The sequence below is a fragment of the Canis aureus genome, chromosome 18, assembly GCF_053574225.1.
Source record: "Canis aureus isolate CA01 chromosome 18, VMU_Caureus_v.1.0, whole genome shotgun sequence".
Classification (NCBI taxonomy): Eukaryota; Metazoa; Chordata; class Mammalia; order Carnivora; family Canidae; genus Canis; species Canis aureus.
Window position 1 is genome coordinate 5,856,515 of NC_135628.1, and position 12,284 is coordinate 5,868,798.

The window sequence follows — 12,284 nt, forward strand, 5'->3', positions numbered from 1 at the left end:
GACATATACACAATTTCTAGAATATGAAAAAGCAAGGAAATGGATTCTCCCCTAATGCCTCCAGAAGGAACCATCCCTGAGGAGACCCTGACTTTAGCCCAAGGAAACTGATTTCAGATCTTTGTCCTGTAAGATTGTGTCATTTAAGCCACAAAATTTTTGATATTTTTTTATTGCATCCATAGAAAACAAATACTGCGAGTATTCCAAATTGTCTGATACCTTGCATTAGAAAGACCTCAAGTATAAAGAACCTGAGTTACATCTGTGATGAGTATCATAGGGATTGCATCCTAATCAACATCTAGGAAAATACATTTTATATCCAGAACATTCCTAGTTGCATGTGATATTCCTAATAACCTTGAGAAAGGAGTTTAATGAACAAGAAGCCTTGTTCTAACATCACTAAATCTGCCCTACTTTCCCCCTTTTCTTGGGTATCAGCCATGCTTTTGACAATCAGTGTGGGGGAAACTTGTCTCATTGGTCCTTCTGTTTCTATCCTCTGTCAAGTGTCCTCCCTCCCTCCTTTCTTTTATGGCCTCCTATGCAACTTTGAGAGTGAGATGCTCCAGTGTCTCTTTCTAGATGGTATCTTTCTTTTAGCCCCTCAAATGTCTGTGGTCATTCTCTGCCCTTCAATCTTAACTGAGGGAGTCTCTGATATTCCTTCCTGCTGGCTACGGTACATCTGTACTGTACATCTACATCTTGGATGCTGCTTTTGTGAAGCTTCAGTTGTTTTGAGGGGGCCAAAGAAATGTTTTTCCCTGAGATCTACATCCTGTGGCACAGATTTACATGCCCTGGAATCCTACTTCCTTTTTTTTTTTTTTTTTTCCTACTTCCTTTTATATTCCTGAAGTTTGGATAAAAATCTGCAAAACCCTTCATCTCCTTTAAAATGCCATCTCTCTCATTGTACCATGTAGGCCATTGTTAAAATTAAAGAGGAAAATTACTGCTTTTAGAAAAAAAAGACCTCTTAGGTTCCCTTTCTGTAAATTATCACAGGCTTGCATATACCTATTAATTCATACCAATTTGTGGTTTGCTATGTTTTGTTTTTGTTTTAAAGGCCACAGAAATACTCTTTGCACACATTGAGTCTTTGGTCAACTGAACTCTCTAGCTCTATTCCATATAAATTGACAGTGAAGCTGGATATTTCCCAATTTACATCTATTTACATTTTGAATTCAAATGAAATATTGTGTATTTTTCATATAAGTGGATTTGCCTCACTATTTTAGGCTATCACACTATTAATAATAATAGTAATTTATTGAGTATATGTATCTAGTACTATTAGGGGTTTAAAGTATTAAATTATTATTAATAATTATTACTAAATCATATTGTTATAATAATAGGATGCTAATAAGAATTTTATTTTTAAATACTGATTTTTGCCATTCAATGTCTTTTCTCCCAAGTTAATTTCCCCCCATATTTGAGCAGGATCCATGCTACATATTTCTCTGAGTCCTGTTAAATATGTTAAACAGCAATGTGGGAATGAAAGGTTCTGTGTCCAACATTACAAATGTTACTCAAGGTCAGTTTCCCAAACTTCTGTACATTTGTCTTCAAAGGGCCCTAAAATATAGATATTCAAGGACTGAGAGCTATTTTTAATATATCCATAAGTGAAAATTTTGGGAAAAATTAGGCTCATGTTGAAATATTAATCAGCTCTCTTTGGGATTGATAGTTTTAACAACTTTGCCTCACTAATAACTGAGCTTGCATAGATTTATTTTACCAGTGAACACATTATAAAAGACTTTGTAAGATGCTTTGCTGAAATTAAGAACTGATATATATTATAATCCTCCTGACAATCACCTTAGGAAGACACATCACTAATTTTATTTTGTAGAATTCAGTATTAGTTTCCTAGGACTTTTATAACAAATTTAAGCCACAAACTGGGTGGCTTAAAACAACAGAAATTTATTCTGTCACAGTTCTGGAGGCCAGAAGTCCAAAATCAAGGTGTCAACAGGAGTGGTCCCTTCCTGGGGACTCAGAGCGAGATTTCTGTGCTGCTTCTCTCCTGACACCACTCCAGTCTCTGCCTCTATCATCACATGGAATTCTTCCCTGTGTCTTTCTTGTTTGTGTCTCTTTCCCTCTTTTCTATAAGGACTCCAGACGTATGGGTCAAGGCCTCATGCTACTCCAAGATGACCTCATCTTAACATGCAATTTAATTACATCTGCAGAGGCCCTATTTCCAAATTAGGTCATATTTATGAGTACCAGGGGTCAGGACTTCAACATTTTTTTTTTTTTTGGAGATTGGGGAAACACACATCAGCTTCCAACAAATAGAGGAAAGGAGAAATCACTAAAGTGACCAGAGCATGCATACAGAATACGAACCCAATACTTTTGTCAGTCGTATCAAACTCTCTTGTTTCCACTTCCCTGTCTCCTAGTGAATTCCATTTTATTTTCCATGTCTTTTAAAAAAATTTTTTTAATTTATTTTTTATTGGTGTTCAATTTGCCAACATATAGAATAACACCCAGTGCTCATCCCAGACATATGCTCTAGAATTTCATGGGTGCTAACAATAAATCTCACTAATTCTCGGTGTCCAAATTTATTATTTCCCGTTTTTATTAGGTTGTTCTTACCATTAACTTAGGATCCTCAAATACTTTTCTTGTTTCCAAGATCACTTAATTGCTCCGGACAATTGATTTAGATTGGTTTGCTGATTCCTTATCACCCATACTTCTATGTTGGGGTTCCATTCCATGTTAATGATTATTTTATGTACTCTAGTTTAAAGCATAATTAGTTCTGCTTTTCCATGTGCATATCCATTGTTCCTGCACTGTGGTTTGTCATAGAAATCATTGGTCTTTTCCCACACCCACCTTCCCTTTATAGTTCTCTTGCCTTCCCCCAAGGGTTGGCAGTTCAAAGTAAGGCACAGCCAAATTTAGACAGTTAGCCAACCAGTTGGTAATTAGTGGATTCCTAGTATGTGCAAACACTGTGTGAGATGGGGGGCAGATTCCAGCAATATAAGAAACAACACATAAGAAATCTTGCCCTTGAGGAGCTCGTAGCCTAGTATCAAGGAACACAACAGAGGAAGCAGGCAATTGCAATAGTATATGGTAACTGCTATGAAAATAATCGAGCAAAGATGCCTACATGCAAGAGGACTGCCTTGCCCACCTTTGAACTAATTGCTAGTACTGTACTTTTGTCGGCAGTTATGTTTTCTTGTGTATTGTTCCCGTATTATTCCGACTTAATACCTACTTTTGGAAGACACAATACTCCTTTTATAGATCCAGCTGTGCCTAGAACCAGAGCTCTCATCTCATTTTACAGCCAATGTATTCTTTTTGCCTTATAATAATGTACAACATATTAATCAAATAAGAACAGTATTGTTAGAGTTGATAATATTAACCTCTTTTTTTTATTTTGCAGATTCATATCAATGATATAGTTCTCTAGAAAAAAATCAGAAAAGCAAAGGTTAGTATATCTTACAAACACTTAAACCAGAGTTTATCTAAGAGGGGTTATTTAAAGATATGTTAGAACATTAATCCTAAATTCCCCCGGGGTGCATTTCTTTAATCCAGACACTTCACATTATTACAATGTCTTGTGTGGTGGGAGATTTTACAGAGACTAGAAAGAAAAAAGATATTTTTCCAGATACACTGAACAGTAATATGGATGGCCATTAGCTACACATTCAGTTCCTCTAGCAGCTTCCTCGTTTTACTTTCATGGCTTTTTAAGAGGTTACTTTTAGGACAGCGCTGCTCTTCAGTCTGCAATAGCTCAAGTCAGAAACTGAGTAGGGGAAATGCGGTATCCATTGTGGTGTGGTTTTCTGTGTGACAGTTGTTCCTATTTTGTGTTTGTTTCTCCTTTAATGAGGATACAACTTTCATCTAGGGAGATGTATGGATCACTTGTTAGTGCACTTAAATGCACTAAGGCACGCCATCAGCTGGAAATTGTGACTTGTAGCTGAATTATTTTTGCACAGCGAATGGTTTTCCTTTTGACATATTTTAATATACTTGCACACTGAGAGCAAGAGTGGGTGAACAGAAAACAGACTGTTTTATTAACCCAGCAGTCACCTTTGAGGTTTGTACATGTCCACTTTTTTCCTTGCCTTTGTACATAATCCCAAGAGGCTGGTACCTGGCTTTGCTCAGAATAACAAAGTCAGGCACAAATCTCCAAACACAATTGTTAGCTGAATGCCAACTGTTTCTTCTCATCTTTTTTTTTTTTTTTTAAACTTGAGCATTAAGAATTGTATCTTTATGGGTGAACCATACCATTAAAGAATGAGTTTGTTTTTCTATTTCAGATGCTTCCCCTATCATTTGCTAGATTTATTTCACAATATGGAATCTTAGGTGATAAAAGAAAATAATATTTTGCATGTTTTTTGCAGAGCTCCTTTTTTTTCCAAATCCATTAATAGTGGGAAGAAAAGAAGACAAATATGTTACAAGCTCTACCCGGACTCCAGTTTCAACAGAAAGAACAATTAGGAGAAAAGGAGAAGAGACTTCATCTCAGCCAGGAAGCCAGGGCCCAGCATACACAGTTCCACATGCAATTTTCATACAAACCAATGTTTCAGAGACTTTTCCCAGTAAGACCAGAAATTTCTTCAAGTCAATTACCATCCTTTTCTAAGGTATATATCTGTATATATATTATATATAGCCATAATTTCTAAGTAAATATAGTAAGTAATCACCTCTGAAAACCATACATTTTAATTTTACTCAAAAGTTGAAGAGCAAATAATAAAATCCAGAGCCTTCTCCTAGCTCCCAATAAGCAGCTCATTTAAAAAGATGTAAATATCAGAGTGATAAAATATCCAAAGTACATAATTTTTTCTTCCATATCACCATCATAATCACCATCATCATGATAATAATACCAGTTGATATTTTGGAGCCTTGTATACATTACAAAGAGGTTTCATATCATCTCATTTGACAACCCAAACCAATCAGTGAGGTGTGCCTTATGAACAGAAACATTATTATGAATGATAAACTTTTTAAAAGCGGTCCGAAACTTCTAAAACACAAGTAAGTGGTGTAGTATATAGAAAGCATGACATCTTTGAGGTACAATTCTGAGTCTGCATTGCTGATTCTATGATATTGGGCCTTTAAAAGCGTCGCTTTGTTGAATTTTTCAATATGAGAGATAATAATTATGCCAAAAGTGGTTATGAAGTCTGATGATTACTCTTTGTAGAGGGTCCATTTTGGTGTGTCAAGGTAGCAAATGTATTTTACATGAGATATTTTCAGGGAAGCAGGTTAGAGAACATATCTTTGAAGGCCAACACAGTGAGCGTGTGACCCTAAGACTAGTGACCTATTCAAGGGATACACCTAGTAGATGGCAGAGGCGATCCATTTTTTCTGCCTCCCAGTGTACATCTAGAATTCAGTTTAATTTAAACACTGTATTTTGAGCCTTTGATCAAGTTATTGATCTATAATTATAAGATACAAATGTGAAAAAGAGAGACCTTACTATGAATATTTTGTAATGTAGAAGGATAAATAAATAAATATATTAAAAGAAAGACTGTGCCATACATGTGGTACATAGTAATTGTACATGGTTCAGTGATGTCATGGAAGGCTTTATTATTGTGAGGCATTCGAGTTGGACCTAAAAGTATTGCTGCATCCATTTTCAGGGAATAGCTATATCAATCATATTTGCTTTAGCTTTCATATTAAGCTTATTCTTAAAAACAAGACCATTCCATTAACCTCTTGTAAACTTTAAACCACAAATGCTTATTTATTGTAAATTAAGCTTTCAACAACCATTGCTTCTTAAGGTCATGGGTATCTTTTGTTTATAATTATTTCTGACTTTATTACATTTTTTAAAGTCCTTCTAACTTGATTTACTAAAATGTCTTTAGGCAAGAAAGCCTTTTAAAATATTTTTGAATTTTTCATTCTTTTTAATGGAAGTAGAGTTGCCAGTGTTACATTGGTTTCAGGCGAATAGCGTAGTGATTCAACACGTCTATATGTTGTGCTGGACTCACCACAAGTGTAGCTGCCATGTGTCACCGTGCAAGGCTATTACAGCACCATTGACTATATTCCCTATGCTGTACCTTGTATCCCTGTGACTTATTTATTTCATAACTAGAAGCCTGTATCTCCTACTCATCTTTACCCGTTTTTGCCCAACCCCACACCTGCTACCCTCTTCCTAAATGGGCATGCTTTTCATGGAAAAATCACCTAAGATTGAGTGCCATAATCTGTGTCTTCTTAGGGTCGCCATCCTCATCATTCTCACATCCTCGTTATCAAAACAATAAAATTTTAGTACTTTTAAGGCAAGTGCTATGGGAAAGCCATCCTGCTATGCACTTCATGCACGTTATTCCTAATTTCTTAATAATCTAGTAGAGTAGCGGTAAGCCTCATTTTGCGGATAATGAACTGAAGCTCACAGATTTTAAGAAATTAGTTCAAAATTACACAATTAGCAAAAATGTTATTGTTCTATGACCATGCAATGTTGGCACTTATTATTTGTCCACCTAGTGGAGTTTATCACTTCCTTACTAGGTTTATTAGTGAGAACTCAGATGATTTCCAGTAAGAATAACCCATTTGGAAGCTGATTAAGCCACCAAGAGAATTTGTCGGTGTCTATTCCTCGGAAGTACAGCTGATATCAGGGGTGACTGGAACCAGGACTTCAAATATGTTAAGAATGTGTTCATCTTTCATCTGTGCTTTTCTCTGCGTATGATCTTTGTTCACAGACCAGCTCCTCCTTGCAGCAAACCGTGTAGGTTTCATTCCCCCAGGCTCACATTCTCACAACTTGCCATCTAGGAAAATGGGGGCGTATGCTACTTAGCTCCAGTGTGAAAAATTTCAGGTATAGACTTGCTGGGAATCACAGTCCCATCCCTTGGTCTGGTCATAAAGGTGATGTTCAGTGCTTTGCTCAGTTTTTATTGGTCGGATGTTCACTCCTGCAACTGTAGGGACAGATGGAAGGGGCGGTGTTATTTGAATTGAGTGGGGGATATTCTGCAGAACATGCTCTCCAGGAAACTATTAGGCAGTAGTCCCAATTTGTGGTTCTTAACACAGGCCATTATAATACCTGTTCTCATTGCTTTAGTGGATTTTCTACCAGTAACACCCCTTACGGATTAGACCTATTAAATTTTATCTGCAGGTTGGAAAAGGTTTTGTCTGATTTTGCCCATTAAGCTCACATATGTCAGGTTTGTTATGAACATTTTTCTAGGGGGGAGGGTAGAGAGAGAGGGGTCTTAAGCAGACTCCACACTGAGAGCAAGGCCCAATCTCATACTCTCCAGATCACAACAGGAGGTGAAACCGAAAGTCAGAAGCTTAACTGACTGCTCCACCCAGATGCCTCAATATATTAGGAGATTTCTCAACACACTGTAATACAAGTTTCAATAAATATTTATTAGTTTATTTTGAAGAATGAAATCTGGCTCTTCTAGAGTATGTAAAACAGGTGTCTTCTTTAAAATGGAACATTTCTTTCTAAGCACTATCATGTGCCACCCCTGTGTGGAAGGCTAAAGGATAGACTCTATGTGGGGAGCTCTATCCTCTGGAAGTATCTAACTTCATTCTGTTGATAACATGTAGAGGGGATAAAAATTATGGGAAAAATGTAGCCTCTTTCTTTTCTATAATAATTTCAAACTTTTCTTGAATTCCCCACTGCCCTTCCAATACTCATATCTTACTGGGGGGGTGAGTAGGGGGCAAGAGATGGGGAAGAGGAGGTGGCTAATTGGGGAGAGGGTAATGGGATAAAAATTTGACTAGTTAAATGTATTTCAAACCTTTCAGTTTAAAGTGGTTGCTTTCAGGTTAAATCTGTCTCTTTTTGGCAAATGCTGTCTTTCGCGGGTATGAATAAAGCTTATGTGTCTATGTATCCTCTGGCCAGGGTTCTTGTTGGCCTCCACGGCTAGATCTGTGGCTAATGAGATTCATGGCCTATCCTGTTGGCTGAGGCAGCATCAATGGTTAATGCTGGTAGACCTTGCTGAGGTCGCTCAACACTATCAGAATTCTAAATGGAAACCAGACAAAGTGCTCCTCTTGTCCATGTAGTTGTCCCCATTGGGATTTCCATCCTTTTGCAAACTCCCCAGTACATACACACTAATGACTTTGCCCCAGGACAAGGAAGTAGGACCCTCATGTCTGTCTTCTTGTTCCCCTTTGTCTTCTTTCTATGATTTGCTTTTTCTGGGAGGAAACATATTACTTCTCCTTGGCCTGCTAAGAACTTCCTGCATTTCCTTTTTCCAGGGTTGACATTCACTTTTTTCTCTGGTGCCATGAGCAGAAGGGCAGGGAGTTGAAATACAGATGGAAAATAGGCAAGAGGTGTATATCAAGGATATTAACCCTGATATCAGGGTAAAACTTACAGAACAGGAGAGGCAATAAAAAAACCCAATCACAGAATCAATTGCTAAGTATTCCATGCTTAGATACAATTTTCTAGTTATGCTTTGGGTGTTCTAAATTTGTCAAATAGTCAGTAGAATTTGGTTATCTCCTCCAGATAAATCTCATTTACATTCATGCTAAAAAACCTTTTGAAGTTATCTATTTCAAAGACCTCTTAACAACCCTAGCTTTAAAAAAAAAATAAAACAACTCAGACTTAAAAAAGAAATTATGTCAAGTGTCCTATGTATTACCACTTACATATTTTAAAAGTCCCTCTACCTCTAGTGTTGATAAAAGAGAAATTATAGAAACTGTAGAGCTAAAGAACATCAAGTGACAACTATGCATTGTCTATAAAAGTTTTTTTTTATCAGAATAAAGTCCCCCCCCACACACACACACAAAGTTAGTTCTGCTTGTTCTAAATATGAAGAATGCATGGTTCAGACCTGAGCACATGCAGCTACTATCATCTGATAACTGAGTGATGGATGAACGGAAATGGTAGCAGCGGCTTAGTCTAAGTTCATCCAAGTTATAATCATCTTCATAATCAAGAAGCCTCAAGAAGTCACCTAATCCCCCATTGTGTTTTCAGAATAATACATTATTCATTATTACACATCTGGGACTCCCAGCATCTAATACCCTGTGAAATAGCTTTATAGCCCAAGAGTTTACTAATGGAAGAAAATGGCTCATGGAAGCCAAGGGGTCCAAGAGTGGGAGTCATCTGCTTCCTATAGTCTTCAAGTCTCACACAGTCTGGCACTGTGATTCATATTAATCAATACCTGCTTTTTAGGAGCTGTCTCGATTTTAGGTACTGAAGCAGAGAGAATTATACAACCTTTTGGGTAATATATTGCGGCATCCAAAGATGTTATAATATTAATGTTCATCTTCACTGATTGGCCTATAATTTTAGCATAATTTCCTTTTACTTATCTTGAAACATAGAAGATTGGTCACCTTTAACTTTATAATCTTCCTCCATGAACGTGAAGACTGTTGTCCATTTTCAATTTTTCCTTGTATTTTTTTTTTTTTGGAAGCTGTTAATAAATTACTTTGACTAACAGTCACCTCTTCAAATTTCTCATAGTTACTTGAAAATGCATCATGGGGATTGATCAAAAAAATTCGTGGAAGTTTTAAAATGACATGTACTCAACATACAACTTTGTTTTGTGAATTTTTAGTGACAATGCTACTATTTTCATTTTCAATTACTCTTTAAGTCTGTAAGTCCAAATATATACATGCTAATTATTTCTGTTAGCTTCCAGTAGATGAACAATGGTATCTTTATGTGCTACCTGACCCTGTGGGTAAAATCTCAAACATAAATAACTGATAAAAGCAGAAATAATGTACATTTCAACTCCAAATTACATTTTTAATATTAATCTATAACTATACAAACTAAGAGTTTCAATTCAAGATTTGAGGAGGTGTCTTGGTGTTCTGTTAATTGCCTTAGCTCATTAGATTCAACAGTTCCCAATTTCTCTGGATTTCCTTTCAACTTTCTACTATTTAGGTTCAAGGGATTACCTGTCTCCAACTTTTCTGAGGCCTCTCCAGCCTGATTACACACTGTGTAAGCAGCAGTTTCAGCAGATCCACTTTTCACTTGATAGCAGAGAGAAAACTAGCTTTTCATTTTCCTATTCTTGTTTGGCTCCTAGTTACAACACTTTCCCTTTGTCCATCAGAGATCCATCTCTTCCCTTGGGGCTCCGGACAGTCCCTCCTGCTTTCCTACACATGCTCCATCTTGTCACCCTCTCTTAAAGAGTTCCACCACATTCCAGGTACTTGTCCTCACCATCTGCTGTTTTATTTTCTGCACAGCTTTTCAAAGTATCTGAAAATAACTAATCTATCATGTTGGGTGCTCTTGGCATTGTTTATTTGCTTACCAATTATTTGACTCAACCATTGAAAATGTAAGCTGCATGAGAGAATGGATCTTGACTATCTTGTAGATGCAGCTCTGGGCATTACAACAGAGTAGGTGCTTACAAAATATTTGTTTAATAAAGGATTTTTCCTTAAAACTCTGCTTTGGGGATTACTTTTTTTGGGGGGGTGGTGATGGCTTCTTATACTATCTGCAGGCAAATTAGTACATTATCATGGCTTCAGTAAATGTAAATGCTCTAACCTACATAGGTTAGCACCGACATCCTCTGAGCTGACATCCAAATATCCAGTGTCTTCTACCTAAATGTTTTTTCAAATTCAGTACGGCCCAAACTGAATTAGTAATCTAGTGTCTTCCGATGCCTTCTCAAATAAAACAACAAAATAACTCTGCTCATTGGTCAGTGTTTTGGATTTCACAACTGGAATGCTCATCCATGCATTTGCTAAAGCATTAAAACCGGGCTCGTCCTTTCATCTTCTCTCTCTGTTATTACAAATTCTTTCTGAGTCTCCCACACACTGCTGAATCTGCCTCATAAATGGTTCTCAAATCTATCCACTTTCCTCTACTGCTGCTGCCATTACCCTAGTCAAGGTTATTATCATTTCTCCTATATTTAAGTACAATGCTCCCTATTGATGCTCTTGTTTTATGTCCAGTTTCCAACCAGTCTTTCCCCACCAAGATCCTCAAGGATCTTTCACTGGGTAAATGTGACCGTAGTACCCTTTTCCCAAATAAGCTAACACACCAACAGAAGCTTTTCAGTGTCTTCCCACCCCCTTGCAGATAAAGTTCAACCTCCTAAAGTTGCTTAGAGCAGGGATGTATCCTTAATCCCCTTACCTTTCTCGTTTTGAGTACTCAGAAGAATGAATGATTGATCTTTAGGTAGTTTCCCCTACATTTTACTCCTTTCAGCTGGATTCTAGCTGGAAGCAAATTCGAAATTATATTCTCCAGTAAGTACCTTGTATCCTGTTTTTCCACATTAACAATTGAGAATGGAATACTAAACTTTGAAAACAAAGGAATGTGGTGGGATTAACACTTTATGATAAAAAATGGGTTCCTTGAGATTAAAATACACAAAAAGGGCTCCTAGCAGGAAAGCTTAGAATTTTCCTTAAGAATCATCTTTGGATCTGCTCCAGCACATGAACAAATGTTCCATTGAATCACACTTTTCAGACATAGCTGAATGGCCAAATTATTTTAGTCTAGAAAATTTTCAAAGCACTTATTACTTGTGTTCAATTATAGCCATATACATGTATCAATAACATTCTCAAGCACTTTCTAATTCTAGGATATCATCTAATGCCTTTTAATAATTTATCATGTATTCATTATTGTCCCCCATCCCCACCCCCAAACTTTTTTTTTCTGCAAACAATGCTATTTTAAAATAAAAAATTCCTCTGCTGATTCTTGTGAATAAAAACATTCCTCCTCTTTCTTCAACCAGTTATTTATACAATCACGTTTGCCATTGGGACTAATAGTTTAGATATTTTAAAAACTTTAATCCTTGAATTGTATAACATGTGAAAGGTACGTATATGTTAAACTTATTTAAAATGATTATTTCCTAATTCTACCTTCATCCTCTTTTCTTCCATTATAGTTGGAGCAGATTGCAGTTGCCTCCTTTCACTGTTATTAACTTTTCCTCTTTCATCAGAAAAAGGATCTTGCTTTCTTTGATTCTCTTACTGATATTTTAAAAGAACTTTTTTCTCTCTCTTGCTGTCTCTCGGGCAGGTCCCATCTCAATTGTACTTTGTCATTCACTGTCAGTCTTTGTGTCCATCCTCTT

The 12,284-nt window shown here is 36.6% G+C and overlaps 1 protein-coding gene across 19 annotated transcripts in view; it reads left to right on the forward strand.

The window, feature by feature from the left end:
- TFEC (transcription factor EC) overlaps nucleotides 1–12,284 on the forward strand; it is a 221,842-nt gene that overhangs the window by 87,572 nt on the left and 121,986 nt on the right. For 17 of the 19 annotated variants that reach the window (XM_077856038.1, XM_077856042.1, XM_077856046.1 and 14 more), the window contains 2 exons: nucleotides 3,464–3,511; nucleotides 4,458–4,706. In XM_077856038.1, the coding sequence (XP_077712164.1) occupies nucleotides 4,509–4,706 (198 nt within the window). In that variant the 5' untranslated portion in view covers nucleotides 3,464–3,511; nucleotides 4,458–4,508. Of the gene's footprint in view, nucleotides 1–1,439; nucleotides 1,562–3,463; nucleotides 3,512–4,457; nucleotides 4,707–12,284 lie in introns of all 19 variants that reach the window. The other 2 variants (XM_077856035.1, XM_077856051.1) reach the window with 1 other exon arrangement.